Source organism: Perissodus microlepis, chromosome 8, assembly GCF_051167445.1.
Source record: "Perissodus microlepis isolate ML-2025 ecotype Zambia chromosome 8, ASM5116744v1, whole genome shotgun sequence".
NCBI classification, from domain to species: domain Eukaryota; kingdom Metazoa; phylum Chordata; class Actinopteri; order Cichliformes; family Cichlidae; genus Perissodus; species Perissodus microlepis.
Genome location: NC_140468.1, coordinates 7,995,192 through 8,018,763, shown reverse-complemented (window position 1 = coordinate 8,018,763; position 23,572 = coordinate 7,995,192). Strand labels below are relative to the sequence as shown.

The 23,572-nt window shown below is 43.3% G+C and overlaps 1 protein-coding gene across 4 annotated transcripts in view; it reads left to right on the top strand.

The window, feature by feature from the left end:
* Positions 1 to 23,446, top strand: part of sdk2b (sidekick cell adhesion molecule 2b) — a 283,868-nt gene extending 260,422 nt beyond the window's left edge. The window contains exons 38-46 of one of the 4 annotated variants that reach the window (XM_084937292.1): positions 1,026 to 1,163; positions 1,572 to 1,733; positions 1,815 to 1,940; positions 3,072 to 3,236; positions 3,399 to 3,539; positions 9,274 to 9,412; positions 15,587 to 15,716; positions 20,682 to 20,738; positions 21,274 to 23,446. In XM_084937292.1, coding sequence (XP_084793418.1) covers positions 1,026 to 1,163; positions 1,572 to 1,733; positions 1,815 to 1,940; positions 3,072 to 3,236; positions 3,399 to 3,539; positions 9,274 to 9,412; positions 15,587 to 15,716; positions 20,682 to 20,738; positions 21,274 to 21,696 — 1,481 coding nt within the window. In that variant the 3' untranslated portion in view covers positions 21,697 to 23,446. Of the gene's footprint in view, positions 1 to 1,025; positions 1,164 to 1,523; positions 1,734 to 1,814; positions 1,941 to 3,071; positions 3,237 to 3,398; positions 3,540 to 9,273; positions 9,413 to 15,586; positions 15,717 to 20,681; positions 20,739 to 21,273 lie in introns of all 4 variants that reach the window. The other 3 variants (XM_084937291.1, XM_084937294.1, XM_084937293.1) reach the window with 3 other exon arrangements.
* Positions 23,447 to 23,572: the final 126 nt, after the last annotated feature.

Below are 23,572 nucleotides of genomic sequence, written 5' to 3'. Positions count from 1 at the left end.
TTCTGTGACTCATGGGACTTTCTACCTGCGTGCCCATCTGCAAATGTGTCAAAACAATATTTATCTTCCAAAAAGCCATTTTTGATGCGTTTTACTACTGTGTCCCAGACTAGTAAAAAGGGGAAAAAGGAAGGTGTGCACAGATCCTCTGTTTTCCCCAGTGCTTGCTGTTTTGAGAGGAGGAAGCAGATGACAAGCTGGGAAGGGGGTGGCATGCATTAGGAGGATAGTTATCCCTTTTTTTTTTTAAACAAAGAGGCTTTGTCTATTGCAAGCGTCTCACCCCCTGCTCAAGAAGCTTAAAGGCAGCAGAGGAAAATGTGTTTCTCAGCACAGTGGTTTCAAGAGTTCAGCCTGTTATAATGGTGGGGTCTCGAGGCAAAGAGTGTTCATTGTGATTATGAATTGCTCTGCCCAAGGTCAAACAAGTATACGTAAGCAATGCAGAACCTTTAAATCTGTATGTAGTTTAGCAAAAAGTTTTTTTTATATAATCAGTGGAGTTCTGCTCATGCGCGGAGACTCAGACTTGCAGCAGTGGTTCTGGACCTCCAGAAGATTTCTACTATAGAAACAAGAAACAGCACCAGTGGAGAATTGTGATATTTCCACGTTTATGTATATTTTGTTGTTAGCCTGAAGAATTCCCTTAACAAGGGGTATATAAAAAAAGTATTGGGTGAATACCGTAACACCAACCATTAGTTTATGTACCATTATGGAACCTTTATGGCATCTTGGCTTTTTGTTCAGATGAGAAAACTGAATTAGAGATGTATGCCTCTGTTTGAGGCCTTTGATGTAACCATGGGAAGGACCACTGCATTGATCAGACAGAAGAAATATATGTCATGACATTAAAATGGCTCGTGCAAAAATTTACTTGCTATTTCATGAGAAACTAACTGAAGGCTAGTGAAGCAAGGGTTGTTTTTTTGTTCAATCCACTCATCTGGTTGTTTTTTATTATTTGACAGAGTCATTCTACAAAAATTTTTGATGTTTTTGACCTCTGTATGTTTCAGCTCCCAGTGCTCCCAGCTTCATTCACTTCAGTGAACTGACCACAACCTCCGTCAATGTGTCCTGGGGCGAGCCCACCTTCCCTAACGGCATCATTGAGGGCTACCGTCTGGTCTATGAACCCTCCACACCTGTAGATGGTAACAAATTCTTAACAATGTCAGTTTTCTCTGCACTAAATGGCTGCTGGCTATAAAAGCTTAATGCACACTACAAGATCGGAAGTTTTAGAGTCAACGCTTTTGCGTGTCAGTCGACCTTCTTGCAATCTTGTGATGTGCATTTCTTGAGCTAAGCTAACCATTACATAAACAGCTCATTATTCATTGCAACCTTATACATATCTACTACTATCATCTTAAATAATACATTGCTTCGGTGCCAAAATGCAAACATGTTTCTAATTCCATTACTCTCTGTGTGCATTTGCGTATGTTGGGTGTGCTTGCACATTGCCTGGCCTGTGTAAGACCTGCTTTAAATGTGGTGTGTTTGTCTAGAGTCTTCAGTGGCCTGTGCCGACTGTCTCCACTCCCCCTCCCCCCCAGGCGTCAGTAAGACAGTGACGGTGGATGTGAAGGGGACCGGCCCTCTGTGGTTGAAGATCAGAGACCTGGCAGATGGCGTCACGTACAACTTCCGCATCCGGGCCAAGACCTTCATCTACGGGCCTGAGGTGGAAGCAAATATCACCACAGGACCAGGGGAAGGTAGTTGCAGTGATGTTTTGGAACGCTGACAATTTTGTCACTAGCCCTTTAAACACTTTTTACTATGTTATTCTTTCTCAGGTGCCCCAGGACCCCCTGGAGAGCCATTTATTACGCGCTACAGTTCGGGCCTCACCATTCACTGGACCCCTGGAGACCCAGGACGTTCTCCCATAACACGCTATGTAATTGAGGCCAGACCCTCAGGTAGGGGATTTAGTACAGTGGTTTTGAAAGTGGGGTCTTGGGGAATCAGAGGGGTCAGCCATCCATAGCCAAGGGGACTGTAAAATACATTTTGCTGTAATCTTGGAAATGAATATCTAAATATTAAGAATAAATAGCCAATCTATATCCCAATTTGATATGGTTGTGAGACATGAGATTCCATCTAAGAGTGCAAATGGAAGCAAGCATGTTTTTGAAAGACGTTTGGAGACTCCATGCTCTACAGGATCACCACATCACTGGCCTTATGTTACCTTCTGTGAGATTTTGATTAAGGAAAGTGGTGTAAAGTGTCAACATCTGCTGCCCTGGAGTCAGTGTCCCTGGCATTTTAATGGGTTATTGATTCAGGCGCTACAGTCAAGACAATTGGCATCCTGTTTCAACTGTGATTGACAAGTCCTGGCATGGCAATGAGGGTGATGGATGGTGGGTGACTCACAGGCAGAGATGTGTTTCACCGCTCCTGAGTGAGAATCGCAAAGGCTATCTAGTCCTACATTTTAAAGGTTTGCAAGAACTGATAGGTATTTTATGGCAGTATAGATTAAATGGATAAGGGGGGGGGGCTTTCCCATATCCCCCTTATCCATATGCCAGTGGTGATAAGTTTCTACAGTATCCAGTTACTTGAAAACTTATTTTTGCCTTTAGATCAAATTACGCTGTTTTTAAAAAATGTTTGTCAAAGTTCAGCAACATAAAAAATTTCTATCCATACTTGGTTATATTTGTGTACCCTATCAAGGAGTCATAGCTACACATTTATTTACAAGCAGCAGGGTGTAATAAATGATCTCTGGCATGATTTCCATAGCAAGCAGCAAGACATCTAACGCTGCTTCATTTGAAATATGGCTGCTCCGCTATTTATGTTGTAGAATTTGTTGGTTGTAAATTTTTACGAGAGCAGTGAAATTGATGGATTGTGTAATATTTTTAAGAATTATCAATTACCCTCGGAGCTGCCAGCCAGGCCGGAGCCTTGTATCAAACAAACAAACAGCCTGTTAACAATGACATATTGACACTGTTTAAATATTTTTTGCTTGCTTAACGAATATCGTCAGCCTCCTCCGACCCAATTTTTCCATTAAAATTCCATTACAGATGAGGGTTTGTGGGATATCTTAATCAAGGACATCTCCAAGGATGCAACATCGCACACATTCAACATGGACATCCTGAAACAAGGTGTCAGTTATGACTTTCGGGTCATTGGAGTGAACGACTACGGCTATGGCTCTCCGAGTCTACCTTCTCCCTCCATATCTGGTGAGCTTTCTTGCATTTGTTAATAGAATTGAATGAACTGAATTACATTAACTTTCAGGCTTAATTAAATCCCCTTAGGTCATTCAGACTTCACAGGAATGTGGCTACATGTTTTTAACAAGCATGAATTTCAATTTTCTGGGTTTTTTTTTTCTTATCTAGCTCAAAAAGTGGCTCCTTTCTATGAGGAATGGTGGTTCCTGGTCGTGGTTGCTCTAGTGGGACTCATCTTCATTCTGCTGCTAGTTTTCATCCTCATTATCAGAGGACAGAGCAAGAAGTATGCAAAAAAGTCTGAATCAGGTGAGTACACACAGTTGTGCAGCTAAGTGGAACATTTAACTATCATGGAAGCTTGTATTTTGCTTCCAGCCTGGTGGCATGGAGGGCATAGGAATCTGATAACTTGCCTTTTTTAAATAAAAGAGTAAAACTTATTACAGGGATTTTATTATTATTTTATTACTTTTGAAATACTGAGCAGAGAAATTGAGTTAACTTTGTTTTGTAGAGGGGTGAATTCTGCTTTTGAATGAATCAGGTCACTGACTGGGTTGCAGGGGAATAAAAAGCAGAGAAAGAGAGAAAGGAAGCAGGAACGGGGGGCATACTTGTCCATTCAGAGCAGCTCTGACATCAGCGGGTATTTCCCTCAGCTCAGCACTTTTGCCAGGGCTGTTTAACTGCCAGGCAGGGGAGGGGTGGGGTCCCTGTGGGTCACTGCCCATCTTTCTGACTGATGGAGAGAAAACAAGAGGTTCCTTCTCATTCCAGCACAAAGACACTCTCAAAGCCTCCATATCCTCCTCTAGGAATCTGGCCCAGGCCACTGGACTGACCGAATGCTATTTCTTTTTCTCTGTGTTGGCATAACCACCAATTGACCTTTAGTACCCTCGAGCAACCATGCAGGTCCTGGCCTGGCTGTGGCCACCTGTAGGATGACTGAAAGTCTTTCTAACCTATAACATGGTGAGAAATAGTCTCGAAAAATTAATCTTATATAGAAACCATCCTGTTTATGTTGTTTAATATAATAAAATCATGACACTTAAAGTCAAAGTTAAATATTTATGCCAATTATGAGTTTAGCTCAGTCATTGGTTATAGATTATGAATGTGCTTCAGCTCACCTAAATTTATAGTATTGGTAAATACCAAAATCTTTTAATGCTTTTTTTAACAGTTAAACCATCATTATCTGCCAGGTCTTTAACTGAAATGATATTTAATTTAATGCGAAAAAATAATTATTGTTGTTATCCATGAATTTTCAAATGTAATGTTTTACAACAGAGCTGGAAAAATAGTAAAGCACATTATTCATTTTTGATTCAGATGCCAAAACTGCATTCTTTTTTTACTTGCATTCCTGAACAGAAAAAACTTGTTTTGGTTTTTGAATCTTATGCTTGATTAATTTCTGACTTATTGGAGAGGTGCAGAGCCTCGCGCTCAAGTTTAGGTATAAAAACATACAATTTTCAACAGATGTCTAAAATATTTATGTTTCTCTGTTTTTATGATAGGTGGTTTAATAAATATGTTAAGCTCTGTCCATGTAATTTATACTAAATTTGTGTTGCTATATTCTAAGGGAATTTCCACTGACATGCCCTGCAAACCTGCCGAATTTCTCATTTTCATTCACATGTTTTTTGGACACTTGAAAATCTACATCGCTTGACTTGACGCTTGTTAGGAAAAAGTTTACTTAACTGTTGAGGATTAGTTTGTAAGAATTATTACAGCTCTTGGAGCTGTCTGTTTAATAAAAAGCTAGAGTCTAAAATGGTTGGAATACCTAACAAAGACTGGAAACAGGGAATCAGCTAGCTGTATGAGGGACTTCTGAACCTCACTAATTAACATCCCAAGCTAGCTAATCCCAGGGTATCTAAGTTAATCAGCTCCTGGCTCCAGTTACATATTTTGTTTTATTGATCTTTTCTTCTTACGCTTGGCTAGAAAGTGAAGAAGTGTATTTTTTACAAAATTGTGAGTTATTGCTGCAAGTCATAAATATGAATACTACTACAGTGGGGGAAATAATTATCTGATCCTTGCTGAATTTGTACGTTTGCTCACTTACAAAGAAATGGACGATCTCTATTTCTTTGTTTGATTTTAATGGAGTGACAAAAACCCATAAAAAACATATCATAAAAATTATACATTGATTTAGATGTATGTGTGAAATCAGTATTTGGTTATCAAGGAAAACACAACTTGGTGGAGAAACCCAAGCAGTAAGTAAGATATTTTTTGGAGATGGTCACCGGGTTTGAACACGTTTCTGGAGGGACTTTGGCCTACTTCGCTATACTCAAACTCTCTAAATCCTGTCGTTTTCTTGGCTGCTACTTGGCTTCAGCAACAGATTTTCAAGAGGATTGAGATCTGGAGACTGTCTAGGCCACTCCATGGCCTTAACGTACTTCTCCTTTAGCCACTGATCTGTTCCTCTGTTTGGTCTTGGCCATGGTGGTGGAGAGGTTGGAATGGAAGAAAATATTCTCTGGTCAGGCGTGCTTTATACACATAACAAGTTGAGATCAGTATCTATAATTGATTGATTGATTATAATCTGTGTGCCACATGAGCACACAGGCAGTCTGTCCCCTAGGGATCATATACTTAATTCACTCAATCACAAATCAGTTTATAACTGTTATGTAGAGTTTTTTCTGGATTTCTGGCTGATATTCTGTTTCTCGCTAAAATTAGAGACTGTATATTTCTTTGTAAGTGAACATCCATCCATCCATCCATTTTCTTCCGCTTATCCGGGGCCGGGTCGCGGGGGCAGCAGCCTAAGCAAAGAGGCCCAGACCTCCCTCTCCCCAGCCACCTCCTCCAGCTTATCCGGGGGAACACCAAGGCGTTCCCAGGCCAGCCGAGAAATATAATCTCTCCAGCGTGTCCTGGGTCTGCCCCGGGGCCTCCTCCCGGTGGGACATGCCTGGAACACCTCACCCAGGAGGCGCCCAGGGGGCATCCTTGTCAGATGCCCGAACCACCTCAACTGGCTCCTTTTGATGTGGAGCAGCAGCGGCTCTACTCTGAGCCCCTCCCAGATGGCCGAACTTCTCACCCTATCTCTAAGGGAGAGGCCAGCCACCCTTCGGAGGAAACTCATTTCTGCCGCTTGTATCCGCGATCTCGTTCTTTCGGTCACTACCCACAGCTCGTGGCCATAGGTGAGGGTAGGGACGTAGATCGACCGGTAAATTGAGAGCTTCGCTTTTACACTCAGCTCCCTCTTCACCACGACGGACCGGTGCAGCGTCTGCATTACTGCAGCTGCAGCCCCAATCCGTCTGTCAATCTCCGGCTCCCTTCTCCCATCACTCACGAACAAGACCCCGAGATACTTGAACTCCTCCACTTGGGGCAGGAACTCATCCCCGACCCGGAGTGGGCGCTCCACCCTTTTCCGGCTGAGAACCATGGCCTCAGATTTGGAGGTGCTGATCCTCATTCCCGCTGCTTCACACTCGGCTGCGAACCGTTCCAGTGCGAGCTGGAGGCCCTCACCCGATGAAGCCAACAGAACCACATCATCCGCAAAAATCAGAGATGAGATTCTGAGGCCACCAAAGCGAAAGCCCTCCGCCACTTGGCTGCGCCTAGAAATCCTGTCCATAAAAATTATGAACAGAACCGGAGACAAAGGGCAGCCCTGGCGGAGCCCATCACCCACCGGGAACGAGTCCGACTTATTGCCGGCAATGCGAACCAAGCTCTTGCAACAGTTGTATAGGGATCGAATGGCCCGTAGCAATGGGCCAGACACCCCATACTCCCGCAACACCTCCCACAGGACACCCTGAGGGACACGGTCGAATGCCTTCTCCAAGTCCACAAAACACATGTAGACTGGTTGGGCAAACTCCCATGCACCCTCAAGTATCCTCGAGAGGATAAAGAGCTGGTCCAGTGTTCCGCGACCAGGACGAAAACCGCATTGTTCCTCCTGTATCCGAGGTTCGACTAGCGGACGAACTCTCCTTTCCAGCACCCTGGCATAGACTTTCCCAGGGAGGCTGAGGAGTGTGATCCCCCTGTAGTTGGAACACACCCTCCGGTCCCCCTTCTTAAAGATGGGGACCACCACCCCGGTCTGCCAGTCCACGGGTACTGCCCCTGATCTCCACGCAACATTGCAGAGGCGTGTCAACCAGGACAGCCCTACAACGTCCAGAGCCTTCAGGAACTCGGGGCGGACCTCATCAACACCAGGGGCTCTGCCACCAAGGAGTTGTTTAACTGCCTCAGTGACCTCGCCCCCGGAAATTGGTGGGTCATTCCCCTCATCCCCAGACTCTTCTTCCTCCTCAGAAGACATGTCAGTGGGATTAAGGAGGTCCTCGAAGTATTCCTTCCACCGCCTGACAATTTTCTCAGTCGACGTCAGCAGCGCTCCGCCAGCACTATACACAGTGCAGGTAGAGCACCGCTTTCCCCTCCTGAGACGCCTGACGGTTTGCCAGAATCTCTTCGAGGCAGTCCGAAAGTCTTTTTCCATGGCCTCTCCGAACTCCTCCCACACCCGAGTTTTTGCTTCAGCCACTGCCCGAGCCGCATTCCGCTTGGCCTGTCGATACCTGTCGGCTGCCTCCGGAGTCCCACAGGCTAACCAAGCCCGATAGGACTCTTTCTTCAGCCTGGTGGCTCCCTTCACCTCTGGTGTCCACCATTTGGTTCGGGGATTACCACCACGGCAGGCACCAACCACCTTGCGGCCGCAGCTCAATGCAGCAGCTTCGGCAATGGAGACGCTGAACATGGTCCATTCGGACTCAATGTCCCCAGTCTCCCTCAGAATGCTGTTGAAGCTCTGCCGGAGGTGTGCGTTGAAGATCTCGCGGACTGGGGCCTCTGCTAGACATTCCCAGCACACCCTCACTACGCGTTTAGGTGCACCAGGTCTGTCCAGCGTCCTCCCCCGCCACCTGATCCAACTCACCACCAGGTGGTGATCAGTTGACAGCTCAGCCCCTCTCTTTACCCGAGTGTCCAGAACATATGGTCACAGGTCTGGTGATACGATTACAAAATCGATCATCGACCTACGGCCTAGAGCGTCCTGGTGCCACGTGCACTTATGGACACTCTTATGTTCGAACAAGGTGTTCGTTATGGCCAAACTGTGATTAGCACAGAAGTCCAATAACAAAGCACCGCTCGGGTTCAGATCAGGGAGGCCGTTCCTCCCAATCACGCCCCTCCAGGTCTCGCTGTCGTTACCCACGTGAGCATTGAAGTCTCCCAGCAGGACAACAGAGTCTCCTTCCAGCACCCCCCCCCCCCCGGGACTCTAAGAAGGCTGGGTACTCCGAACTGCCACTCGGCGCATAAGCGCAGATGACAGTCGGGACCCGTTCCCCGACCCTAAGGCGCAGGGAACAAACCCTCTCATCCACCGGGAAAAACCCCAACGTACCAGCAGAAAGCCGAGGGGATATTAAAATACCCACCCCAGCCCGCCGCCTCTCACCAGGGGCAACTCCAGACTGAGACAGAGTCCAGCCCCTCTCCAGGAGACTGGTTCCAGAGCCCAAGCCATGCGTAGAGGTGAGCCCGACTATATCTAGCCGGTACCTCTCAACCTCACGCACTAACTCAGGTTCCTTCCCCACCAGAGAGGTGACATTCCATGTCCCTATTGCCAGTCTTGGCAGCTGGGGGTCAGTCCGCCAGGGCCTCCGCTCCTGGCCGCCACCCGGCACACAATGCACCTGTGTAAGTGAACAAACTTACAAATTCAGTAGGGAATCAAATAATAGCTCCCCCCGCTGTATTTACTTCAACAATTTGAACCTTTAAAATAAACACAATGACATCTGACGGCATGACTGATGAAGTAAAAGCCTATGTGATAAAAAAGTGTAGACAGCTTTGGGAATAAAATGTTATTTCAGTATTGAGAATTTAAAGGGAAAAAAAGATCACGTAGTTCCATCAGTTTTCCCAGACACTAACCTGCCTGTCCATCTGGCCTGTGGTCACACAGTGTCTCTGTACGTGTGTCCAGGTAACAACTCCAACTGTAACGCTCTCACCCACGGAGATATGGTCAGCCTGGATGAAGGACGATTCCCAGCTCTGGAACTTAACAATCGACGGCTGTCTGTAAAGAACTCTTTCTGCCGGAAGAATGGCGTCTACACCAGGTGAGTGAGCAACACATTTCCAAGAAAATTCATGTTCCGATAATATTTAAAAGAAAAGCTTAATTTAATGTCCAAATGAAACAGCCATACGGTAAAAATAATTGGGTAATCTGTGGAAGCTATACCTCATGCCTGAAAACACTTTCAGCTCTGTTGAAAAAAAAAAATACTCTTGACAACTCAAATGCACTCCTTCCGCTATCTAAAAGCAGCATATAAAGAGACTCACTGCAGCCTCTCTTAATGAGCTTCTGTATTTCTGTGAATTCCCAGCAATACTGGTCTTGAGGCCATGGCCTTGTTTTAAAACCAATCACTGTGACTGACACCTGTGCTGAGAATACTGCACGAACTAAGTCATAAGTCCAGGTTTAGATGTGACTGCACACTTTGTGTTAGCTCATTAAAACCTGTTTATTCTGCATATAAGATGTGGATTTATAGACAGCTGCTTTCATGTTGTTTTTGAACAGACTGTCAGTTATGTCATGTGGATATTACTATCCTTTGAGTGAAAAGAATGCAAATGAGACAAATGCATTTTCTGACTGTTTCTATATAAGTAACAGTAAGCTGGAGAAATATGTTTGGTTGTGTCTTTCTATGAGTATATGTGTGTGTGTAACCTTGAGGACAGATCAAAGCAGGCACAGGTCTTTGAGATGCTTCCAGGCAGCTTCCTACTACTATGTCTCTGACTTGAAGGGGGAGGCTCAGAGGGAAAGAATGCACAGATGTACAGTCAGCACTCTTTGAACTCAGCCCATAGCGAAGGAAACCAAATCCCAACACCTGAGTCTCCGATTATAGATTAATGCCACATCTTGATCTCTGGTCTCTGAATACCAAAGACAGGATGAAGTTCTTTTGCGTTATACCAGGATCAGAAATCAAACACGTTCCTAATCCTGCTGTATTCATTTTAATTCAGAACTGTGTCAGACAGCAAATGCCATTTGAAGCTGATCCTCACAGAGATTTTCTCTATGTGGAGATTATTTGTTCAGAGTTTAATACAAGGGCCAATATGTCTGGTGGAGAATCTCAACGCACAGGGATTTCAGTACCGTTGGACACCGATGACTTAATCTGCCCCGCTTAAACTTTAAGTGTACCTTTTTCCTGTAAGGAGATCAAAATAGATAAACACATCAATCTAGTAAAATATAAAGAATTTAGATAAAGTGTGGTCTCATAAACATATATATATATATATATATATATATATATATATATATATATATATATATATATATATATATATGGCAGTAGTAATGAGTGCACACTAATAGCACATAAACGGCATGCTATCAAACCAAAGAACTCTAAATGTGTCTCAGGTTTGGCATTCAAATTCTTCTATGATCAAGAGGGAAGGATTAAGAGTGCAATCCCTTCTTGGCTTTGTAGTAGCGTCTTTTTGTTTTTTGAAACCAACTTTGACACTGGTTGTGGGTTTAAAGAGGTCTCGGCGAGGTAATTCAGTGTAGATTAACATGGTTTTAAACACTCTTGAGTGACAAAGCTTCCGAACACTTCAGACATGTTAATGAGTCCCTTCAGGCGATTGTAGCAAGAGAGCCTGGTAATGAGTAAAGACCAGGGGGCAGATTTGATTTCACCCTCTGGTTCTCATTCCTTACCTGACGTGCTGCTGACTGAATTTTGCTGTGAGAGGATTAAGTGGACCCTTCTCCGTCCAAATGAGAGAGCTGATAAATAATTTACGCCTCATTCAACAGTGTATGTGAGTCAAGGAGAAGGGGGTGAAAGTGGGCTGAGATTCCTCAGTGTTTTAAAACGGGCAGTTTATCATAATATCCCAGTAGGCTCGCAATAGCTGTTCTTCACTTTGGCTCGATTCTTTGTTTGGCTGTGTTAGGAGGGGGCTCGCTAAGAGGACTACAGAGGAATGCAAGTTGCTGAAGGTTACTTTGTGGAGTCCTTCTGGGGATAAGTGCAGATAAAAATTCAGACCTGTGATTATGGAAAAATTATACTCCTGGGGGAAATTTCCTCTGTCATTAACTTAAAAATCCACTAACATTTACATTGATGCAAAGCGTTGTTGTTAAACGGATCACTAAAGGATGCTGGAGAATTGGGGAAAAAAGATAGCTTGTTATTGCATTATTTATATTTCTGTATTGGTGATACTCAGTTTAATTTTTTTTATATAAGATGGAGTTATATAAAAGAACGTATACATAAAAAACACAACAACATACTAAGAGGGGTAGTAGAAGTAGGTCGATTGCATTTACATTAATAGGTAAAAACAGTAGACATGCTGTGTACAAATGTAGCAACCCTACTCCAAGGGCGCTCCTCCAATACTCAAATGTATATAAAAGAATATACAAATGTGCATAGAAAAAAAGAAGAAAATAAATATTCAATATGGCAGCCCTGGCAGAGTCCAACTCCCACCTGGAATGGGTCTTGCTGCAGTTGCACAAGGACTGGATGATCTGTACAACTGCACCAGTGGGCCAGTCGCCCCATCCTCCTGAAGCACCTCCTACAGGATGTCCCAGGAGACATGGTCAAATCCCTTCTCCAGGTCCACAAAACACATGCAGACTGTTTGGGCAAACCTCCCCTTAAATTACCTCAAGAGGGTAAATATCAAGAGGATAAATAACTGATCCAATTCCTTTAGCCAGATTCACCAACTTAGGATCAAACTGCAGGGACCTCTGCCCTTTACTGCTGCCTGATCCACAAGCTTAATAAACTAATTGAAACTCAAGGGAAAAACAAGGGCGAGAGAGTACATTTTCACTTGGGATTTGAAGACTGTTTGTGAGGTAGATGATGTAAATTTAGGAGGGAGGCAGAAATGTGACTGGTTTGATCCATACATCCATCCATCTTCATGTTTGAGCCCGGGTCGCGGGGGCAGCAGCCTAAGCAGAGAGGCCCAGACCTCCCTCTTCCCAGCCACCTCCTCCAGCTTATCCGGGGGAACACCAAGGCGTTCCCAGGCCAGCCGAGAGATATAATCTCTCCAGCATGTCCTGGGTCTGCCCCGGGGCCTCCTCCCGGTGGGACATGCCCGGAACACCTCACCTAGGAGGCGCCCAGGAGGCATCCTTGTCAGATGCCCGAACCACCTCAGCTGGCTCCTTTCGATGTGGAGCAGCAGCGGGTCTACTCATCCCCGACCCGGAGTGGGCACTCCACCCTTTTCCGGCTGAGAACCATGGCCTCAGATTTGGAGGTGCTGATCCTCATTCCCGCTGCTTCACACTCGGCTGCGAACCGCTCCAGTGCGAGCTGGAGGCCCTCACCCGATGAAGCCAACAGAACCACATCATCCGCAAAAAGCAGAGATGAGATTCTGAGGCCACCAAAGTGAAAGCCCTCCGCCACTTGGCTGCGCCTAGATTTCCTGTCCATAAAAATTATGAACAGAACCGGTGACAAAGGGCAGCCCTGGCGGAGCCCATCACCCACCGGGAACGAGTCCGACTTATGGCCGGCAATGCGAACCAAGCTCTTGCAACGGTTGTATAGGGATCGAATGGCCCGTAGCAATGGGTTTGATCTTTGAGTCAAATTTAAGAAAGGAATAAAAGATGACACCAAGATTGTTGTTTTCTCTAAGATTTAGAATAGTATGCCTGAGGCTTAAGAGTTGAAGAGGTAATGCAAAGTGTGACTACCTGTCGATGAGTGGGATGGATCGCTAAAATTTCTAAATTTATTTTCATTAAGTCTCAGGAAAGGAGACAGGTTTTAAACTTAGCTAGACAGGAAGTTGACGCCTGGTTTAGGAGGTAGGTATATATGAGTATGGTAAATGGTAAATGGCCTGTATTTGTATAGCGCTTTACTCCTATCATCATCATCATATACAGGCTAAGCAACTTTTGTTTTGTTTTAAATATCGACCCGAGTGGTAGCATTGAAAATAAATACAAAATTGGGCCCAGAATGGAACCCTGAGGTATGTCAGAGGTGAAGGGGGCAATGTTAGAAGAGTAACTGCTCTGACAAAAAAAACACCTTTGAGTCAAATAAGACTTGAGCCAATTCAGGGCAATGTTCAATTCAATTCAATTCAATTTTATTTATACAGCGCCAAATCACAACAACAGTCCCCTCAAGGTGCTTTACATTGTAAGGTAGACTCTACAATAATACATACAGATCATATGACCCCCTATGAGCAAGCACTTTGGCAACAGTGGGAAGGAAAAACATCCTTTTAACAGGAAGAAACCTCCGGCAGAACCAGGAACCAGGGAGGGACGGCCATCTGCTGCGACCGGCAGATGGATGCCGCGACCAATGTGAATAAAATGAAATAAAAAATACTGGAATACTGTGTCTAAAATACTGAATACCACAAATACTGATACATTGCTCAAGACATGGTCCACCAAGCACTGAACCACTACGGCCCCTTCAGTGAGTTGTGATGGGCTTTTGGGTTATGCTGGGCCATCCCCAACAGATAAAAACCCATGGATGGGTGGGTGGATAAAAATGCTCAAAACAGTCACATATGATAAGTACGTGGTAAATAATTTTAAGCATTTTTATTATTTTGTTATAGGTTCCTTTTTAACACACATTGATTTGTTGTAACCCCATGAACTCGTCCACACAGACACGTCTCTACATGGTCCCAGCTACATATGTCCTTTAAGCAGAATCCAAGCCAATTAGAAAATATAAAAACAACCACTCATCTGTAGCGTCAAAATCCATCTGTATATATGCAAGGGGATATAATCTAAGATTCTCAGTCATGTAGAAAGAGCACACGAATTAGAAAAACTTGAGCTCATTGTATAGGAGCACTCCATTGTACATGTTTCAATTTTCTAAAGTTAAGTGAATTAACTTTAGTTTAACTCTCAGAGTGTAATTGAGTTAGAGCTTGCTTTGTGATTTCCCAGTGGAGTTTTCCATTTCATCCACACTGCACTCAAAGTACCAGCCCTGTGAAAACTGCTGGAATTTACCCGCAACATTTTTGAAATGCACTCCAAATATATTTATATGGAAAATGCTTATGCAAATGCACTTTCAATGTGTGAAGCGGCTGTGTGTGCACTCCAGCAGCTCCACTGGCAGCGACTGCCGGCCGACGCTGTGGCCTGGAAAGTCAACAGGAGTCAGTATGTCCAAGTAGTCTCCGCCAAACCAGCACCAATCAGCAGAAACAGATGGGTGTTTATTTAGGAGGACTAGGAACAGTGGAAAATGTGGAGGAGATTAGGAACCAAGAGCTTTTTTATTACTCTCATATTTACTGAAAACACCCCTGACAGAAGCGCACCATTTTAGGGAATGCTTTTTTCCAACTATTTCACGTTTTTCCCATTCCATTTTTCTTTCAGTTTTCAGGTTCATTGAACACCTTGTCCCTATCCTCCCTTCCCCCACACTTTAATGATCCTCCCTTTCCTCGGCCACCTCTCTTTAAGCTTCTATCTGATATGTGATAACCTAAGTATGCGCACTGACACATTAATCCATGCCATCATTTTGTGTAGCGTGCAATAACATTTACCCGAGCAAAGCCTGAGGCTGCAATTTGTTTGATGACCCCTTGAGTTCAGTTTATAATTTAGTCACAAGAGCCTAGTGGTTTGACATTCCACAGCCCACAGTGAGGACTGAATCAAGGAAATTATTCACTGCAGAAGAGACAGGCTGTAAGCAGCCATCTCATGAGTGTCCCATGATTCTCATCTAGTTGCCCTCCTACACACACTGAAAGAGAGAACACATGTGAGCTTGACAGGAAGCCCTAACTGTAGTGTCTCAGACATTAGAGAGAACACTGCATTTGCTTGTTTATCAAAAATTGTATTGACTACAATTTCTAATTTTAAAGGAACAAATCTATACAAAGAATAAGTAATAAGACAGTTAACCCAGGTTTTAATAGACCGGGAGTATTCTTTAAGTTTCTTTTTACTATTTATTGGAATAGAGCACCAGAGAGATGACATGAAAGCTGGAAGAAAACAGTCTTGTGGTCGATTTGAAACTGGGCCTCTCCATTAGCCTGCTCGACCCAGTGAGATGTACTGGCATTTAAAATACAACCTGATTTATTCCAAAAGGTTTTGTTTTTGAAAAGCCAGGGTTTTTTTGTTAAGCTTGACAACCAGTTTGAATCAAACTAATTGTGTGCATTTACTCTTTGATCAGGTCTCCTCCCAGGCCCAGCCCAGGCAGTCTTCACTATTCGGACGAGGATGTCAGCACCAAGTACAACGACCTGATCCCTGCAGAGAGCAGCAGCCTGACTGAAAAACCCTCAGAAATCTCAGACTCACAGGTGCAATAGCATTGTATTGTTTTATACTGCATCTTCCCTACTGTCTGCATTAAGTAGTATTTCAGTCCTGTTTGTACCTGTGTACATGTACCCACCGTCATCTCCTCGAATTCCTCTGGAATTCAGCTTTGCATTGTCAGCTGTTCTGTGGTTTTTTTGCCTGTTCATGCTGGTGTCCTTTCTGTGTCACCCATCTCAATGTGTTTGGCCTGCAGAGGTCATAAGATACAGCTACAGTAATGCACATGGCGAGATGAGAGATTAATGACTCTGCTTACTGGTGGCAAAGCAGTTTTTAGACCAGGCAGTAACCTGTGGAGAATGTCACTCTACAAACATCCACCTGAGATCTAGGTCACTGCACTCAGCCACAGCACTCGTTATGTAAGGCAGCGAGAGGGCATGCACTCTGCAAAATTTATTTTCCAGCTAGCTACGTAGTAAAAATTGGCTCTCCAGACAGATAGTTTATCCAATTTTCCTTTTCAGCAAGTCAGATCAGAGTCAAGTTAGTTAAATTGATCTCTATGGAAAAAAAAAGAGCACTGTATTGGATCTTGATAGTTAAAACGCGATCATAATTTTGAGTCTGTTTGAAGTTTTAAAGTCTTCTGTTCGGACTGATAGATTATTAAAAACTGATGTCAGAATGTCTGACTTGTGGCCTTTGTGCCGAGCCAAACTGCTTTTACCCAGCGAGTGTGATCAATAAATTGTGCCCTTCTGTCTGTCTGCATCTGTCTTTCTATTGATCAGCGTGTGCCATCTTGGCTTTTGTCTGTTCTCATTCTCACCCTTTTAACCAAATTAAATTTCTTCTGTCTGGTCTTATGTGCGTATACACTATGCTGTTTCTGTTTTTGTTTATATCACATCCTCTCTGTGGTTTTTGTGATTCATCTTGCAATCTGCAGTCTGGTTTGGAGCCTTGCAAGATAAAAGCATCAGGGGAAAGTAGTCTGGAATTCCCTTGCTATCAGGCTTCCTTCAGTTTTTTCTTTCATCTGGGAATTCTTTACTCTCTGCATTTTCCCAAATTATCTTGGAAAATCTTTCAGATAAATAAGTCTGTAGTGTGAATTCCAAAAGCCAGAAATCTCTCCCCACCTCGCTTTATCGGGACCTAAGTCATGCTTCCAGATCAAATAGAAATCTCTCTACAATGAAGTGCTACAGACAGGACCTTTCACAGCACCATAACATCCCCTCAAATGAAGCATTTCAACATTTCAACGCCTGTCTGACATATCTACCATTCACACTTGTGTATTGTCAAGCATGGCCCTAATGCAGTTACTGCCCCCCTTGGATGACGACACTTGTCTGCTGCCACTCTGCACATTCGAGGGGTCGATGTTGGCTTTGATGGCGTGAAATGCACAGAGCCTTTATGTTAGCCCAAGGCTCCCCTGCCATGCTCCTGACAGACCACCATATCAGCACCAGTGGTGCTCAAAAAATCTAGGAATGTTCTTTGAAGTTTTATTGAGCGGATAACTCATAGCTATCAGTATGACATTGTGCTGTCTGTCCTCCTTAATCCCCACGGCCTCCCCCAGCAGGTATAAGTTCACTATTGTACTCCTCGTGAAGAGGGGATTTGGAGAAAGCCAACAGTGACTTGGCAAGGCAACAGGGTCACCATTACTGTTCTGCTCCCCTGCAGGTAGAGACCTATTGACTTCCCTTTTTCCTTTAGAGTGTAGGTTTTCTCGCTTTCCAAGGTTGTCTCTGTGGCAATGTCTTTGTGTGTAATTTAAAGCCGAAACCAGTTAAAGGCAAATGACCTCATCTCTGAGTCATATTATAGATTATGTTTATTCTGCAGAGTGGCATTCCATGGGAGACAGATGAAAATGTCTTTTTCTTTCAGACTTTGCCGCTCTCTTTCTCCATCCTAATACTCGCTGCCTCTGTGGTTACTGCAGCTTTTTTGGGCTGAGACTCAACCGACAATATTATCTGTAATGTTTGGATTGTCACTAATGACAACACGCTAATTTTGACCAGCCACGTTTAAAGTTTCATGTCATAACCCAGAATAAAGTTCAGTTGCGACCGCAAATAAATAAGAGTTTATATTAATAGCTTTTTGGCTTGTGTACAAAACAGAGGTTATTGGAAAGACGCAGACATTTATATTGGCTGGATGGGATGAAGCACATGTAAAACGAGCATTAAACTGACATGCTTCCTTAAACTAGGCATCACTTTTAAAGGGAAAAATCTGAATAAATGCACATGCTTCCATTATGCATTTCATCTTTCTGGGGCAGCTCTAATGATCAATAAGATTTTAAATTTCTCTGAATATAATTGTTCTGATTAAGCAATATGAAGTTCACTAGTTGGAGACTGGAACTAGAAAGGAGACTTAGGCCTTGCCTTGATGGTGGCAGTATGCTACTTTGCTTTGATAAAGCTGGTATTTTAGTGCTAGCAAAAGTGTCCCATCTTCTCCTTTCCAATTTCCTGCACAGCTTTTGCTAAAAGCTCATAATGATATATGTGCTGTGAATGTGCAGGGATTTCAAGTCCCCTCCAGCCCCATATACACTGCCATTGTCTTTATCTCAAAGGACCCCTGCTGTGTTCACTTCATCAATAAGAGTGACTTAGACAGCATCCCCTTTCTCCCCCTCCCCTTTGCAATAATCCATAACAAGAGGACAAAGGACCGACTGTTGGGGTATGCATCAATTTTGGGGGGGATGGGGTTGGGACCTTGCTTACCAGAGAATTTATTTACAAAGTGCAGTAATTAATTCAAAGCACTTTTAACATGACTGTAAGTCTATGTCATTTCTGGAGCAACACATCCAGATAAAAAGGGGAATAATTCAGACGGTGGCAAACACAGAGATGACAGCAAGCTCATTTTCAGCAAGCCGATGTCAAATTTCAAATAGATTGTCTGAACGCCTACATGGTTTGTTGATGATGACCAATTTATCTCCAAGAAACTGTAATTCTGACCCATGATTGATGCACATCTTTGTCATGTTTTTTCTCAATTTTATTTCCTCCTCTCCTTTGTTGTTTTCCCTCTTCTTTGCTAGCAACTGTAAACAGGACCACAAGGCAACTTTATTATGCTGATGATAAAATAAAGTACTGTCAAGAGGTTTCGCTAGTTAATTGGATAGATGTCTTAATCTCTTTCACCGCCTAATTTAACATCAAAATGATGAAAAAATGCTTAATAATTGACACAGGCAGGCTGGTATGTGTCTGTCTTACACATATCCTTGCATAAATGAGACGGTTATTCCCTCGAGGCTGAGGTGCAATGCTGCATTTCATGCCTAAAGTCTGTTTCTGTCACAGCATTCAGCTCTAGTAATTAGCTTGTAATGAGTTGGAATAAGGAGCTGTATCAAGGGCTGCGCGGCCCCAGAGGCAAATTGTTAAGCATCTTTACTTTAGGTTACTCAATTGCATCCGTGTGTTATTTCTGTTAAATATTGGTGATAAACCAAAAGCAAAGGCAGACAGATTGGAGCGCTGTACTTGTAAGCAGAACAATTTAACAGTCACAACATCTGTTGCACACACTCGAAAATTGTGTCGGAGCAGGCAGGAGGATGCAATTCCCTGTGTCAACACTCGGTCTGCAGTCACGCTTTCCCATTGCCACACACAGCTAGAGTGGTTTTTCATCTCTCAATGCTGGCTTAATTCTTTTAGAGTGAAGTAATGCCACTTGAAGTGCCTCAGTGTGTCTTGCTGGTCCACTGTGAATGGATGTTTTTATTGTGTTGCTGTGCTGCTAAATAGACTGGTATGAATAGAATGCTTCTCAGACCTAAGTGTTTTAAGTGTTTACAACTGGGTGACAATATTGCAAACAAAAACACAAATACTGAGCCATCCCACACTCTGGCTCTCCTTTATTGAGAGGAAAAACGATAAAGAAGAAAGGGGGAAAAAAGGAGGTATGTTAAGGGGAACGTGGCTTGTGCAGTATCTGCCTTTGATTAATTCGTGAGGAAAAAAAATAGGATACTTTCTTTTAAAGAGAATCAAAATGTAGGATCGTTTTTCCTATAATTCAGCACTCAAAAGTTTCTGTTTGGACTTTTATAAACTCTGCTGACATGGAGAAAACAAAAGCTTTTATATAGGGGTTTGACATAGGCATGAACCAGGAGGCACAGGGAAATCTGAGACAACTGCCATATGTATGACATATGTGCTGTGCAATATCCAGTGAGAGATCTGTTCTTTGAGTGTGCGCCAATAGCAATGTTTCTGTACATGATTATGAAAGGCCCGAGAGAGCAAGAAATTTCTGAAACGCTCACGATTATCAGCACCCTCTCGGTGGTATACCACTTTGAAGAGAACAGGCTTTTGTTATGCACCTATTGCATGCTTATAAGAGCGTCTTTGGGAAATTATCCAGTGACATTTTTGGCACAGTCAACTGTGCATATGTTCATTGTGGCAAGGTGATTAATCAGATGCTGCCTGGCCGATTGGCAGTTTGCTTTCATGGCAATTAGATTACCATGAGCAGTCCCTGCTGAGCGTTCAGTGATCACGTTCCTTTTTGTTTGATGCATGGAATGTTTCTTGACATGAATACAATAGTGCTTCTAGCTCAACCTGCAGCAAGGTGGAAGGTCACTGGTGAGAATGTGCTGAGAACTATTATTTCTTTACACATAGCAAGAATGGAATTCAGACTGAGTTAAAATGTGAAGAAAAATCATTTTAACAATGCTTCAGTGCTCTCAATATACTCTTAAAGTTGATGGTAGTGTTGGAAAATGCACTGCACAATACAAAACTGTTTTTATTTCATCCTTTTACCTTTTCATACCATTTACACAGAATGGCACAAAGGCTGTATTTATGCATTTATTTATACATATTGTGGCATTATCACCATCATGACTCGGCCATTTGAATCATTCTGTTATGGTGATGTACTGTAAAACCCATTGTTTTGTTCACCCATAGGAGGCGCTGGTGTTTTCATATGGAACAGGTGGCCTACATACACTTCCACTGCATTTGGTGAGGTTCCTGTGGCTGCCTGCTTTGAATGTTATATAGCCCTATAGGCGACTGGTTCCAATTGGTAGCCCCCATCCAATCCTTTCCCTCAGATTCCTCTTACATGTTAGGTTTTATATGCCACACTGTGTAACACAACACCAAGCCCTGTCTTGCTGACGTGGTGTGGTCAAGGTCTTAGATCCTGAACATATAGATCTGCTTATTGGTTAAAGTCCCGAAGACAAATTGACCTTTGCCATCTCGTGTTGACGGTTTTCTTGTGCACGTTTCAGTAGCAAGTCATCCTTCATGCTTTGACCATCTTTGACCATTTTGTCCGTCTGTATTTGTGCTGTGTTGTAAATGTAAGTGTTTGCATGTGTTTGCTTTTTAGACAGCTGTGGCTGTAAATTGATGCCTTAGAATAACACAATAACTTCATGTTCATTTTCATTCTAGCCTCAACATCTTTAACTGCTACACATGGAAACACTACAGAGTCACACCGTACTCACAACATAAACCGCTGTCTCTTCTTTTTTTGGCTTCTCAGGGCAGCGACAGTGAGTATGAGGTGGACCCTAACCGTCAGAAGACCCACTCCTTCGTCAACCACTACATAAGTGATCCTACCTACTACAACTCCTGGCGGCGCCAACAGAAAGGCATATCCCGGGCGCAGGCCTACAGCTACACAGAGTCAGAGTCAGGAGAGCCGGATCACTGCGCCCCACCACCGCTGCCCCCTCTACCTCCACTGCCACCCCAGCTGAGTTCACCAAGCCCTCAGCCTCAGCAGGCTCAGGGCCAGCCCCAGGGCCAAGGCAGCCTCTTTAGACCCAAAGGTAGCCGGACTCCCACCCCCTCCCAGCAGAGCTCCAACCCTCCGAGCCAGCACAGCACCTTGTACAGGCCCCCCAGCAGTCTAGCCCCTGGCTCACGGGCCCCTATTGCTGGCTTTTCCTCTTTTGTGTGAAAAATACTGAGGACATAGAAACTTCTGAAAATACCTACCCAACTTGTGTTGAAGAAGAACATAGCATTGCAGTCAGCCCAATCAAGTCGCTCACTCTTTATTTTCATCATCAGTTTATTTTTCATAACTTACATGTTATTTTTTTTAGTGAGCTTGGATGTATCAAAACATTATGATACTTTTTGAGGCGTTTTTTTGTCTAATGTGTGAAAATGTGCCAGTGTAAACTTTGGTTTCGCTCACCGGCTGATAAAAACAAAAAAAAAGGTCTCTGCAACATCTATTCACTTTTATTTTGTTAGTTGAAATACTTGCATGGCTTTATCATTTATTTCCTTCTTTTTACTTTTTTAAACTCATTCAGTGGTAATATCTGATTCTGTACAAAGTCACTAGAATCTTTGAAAACACACACACACACACACATATAAATATATATATACATATATATAAATATTCTATAGTAGACATGCCTAGAAGACAAATTCAAGTCATTGCTGACTCTACTTTGACGAAGACTGATATGACAATATGATGGAGCCATATTGTGGAAGTTAAAAAACAATTATTTGTTTGGACTGGATGTAAAAACAAAAAGCTGCCAGCGTAAAGGTGGAATTTATGCCAAATCGAAGACATTTAATGTGCTGGTTGTGAGAGTTTTAAAATGACATTGAAGAAGCAATCATGGATTTCAATGGAAAAACTCTCTGGCCTATAACATACACATACATAAAAAAAAAAAAAAGTCAGACAGCATTTGGCCATAGTAGTAGGTCAAATGTCAGTGACTGCGGCGTGCCTGAAGGATCCTGCAGATATATGAAACGAGTGTATATCTGTTTAAATGGAAGTGTTTAAGTCTGTTTTTTGTGAGTGTGTTACAGTGGATCGAAGATGCCTTGATAGAGAAACACATATTTATGATCTCTGGCACCAATTGTGAATGGACTGTTGATGGTGCCCCGAGACTTTGGCATCGTGTTGCCTCATGTGGGCTGGGAATCAGTTTGCATACAAAACCCATATCTCATATTTCACTTTTTGCTGGCTCACATAAACACTCACGAGTCCGATTCTACTGAAATGCTTTGGAATCCAACTTAAGAGGTGAAGTCTCAAAACTGTCATCAGGAACTGTTATAAGGGAGCACAGCTGCTAGTTCTACAGTGTGATTTTGATAAGAGACCAAGAGGATTCCCACCACCCCCCCTGTTTTCTTCCCTGCTGAGATAACTTTTCGCTGTCACTGATCGCTATCGCTGGGCAGCGCCGAGCCTGCACCAAGAGATGATGTCATTGAATTGCCTCACCTCTTTTCCTTTTATGTAAACAACCACTCTGTAATATTCAGGTGTGACTGTATTGTCCCAGATGCAATTACGTGTGTGCGCGCGTGCATGTGTGTGTGCGTGGTCACTCTTCTCGTGTGTAAGCTTACAGATCATTCACTTTATGTCTGTTTATAAAGAGATTGTTCTGCAGCAACTGTAAACCTGCCCGGAGTAACGCCACAGAGGGCTGACGTGGTCCAGCCACCTGCCAGGCGCACTCATAACGCTATAGTGAAGACTCAGTGGTGTGTTCTTAGTTTTCATAGTTCAAAAAGCAGAAAAAAAATGTCATCTACTTTTTTTTTTAATTATTTGTGGGGTGATTTCATTGTACGCAACAAAAGCTTATCATGCAGAATCTGAATGAATATATGATCACAGTACATTTCTGAAATAAATTATTTTTCAATGTTAACCATTCTGGTATTGAATTGTGAAACGTAAAGGGAAGATGGGAGGAAGGGAAACATGCAAACAGTGGTGTTAAAGGGATATAACCCCCTTCTTATTCAGACTTTGCAGAAAAAAAGGCCTTCGTTCA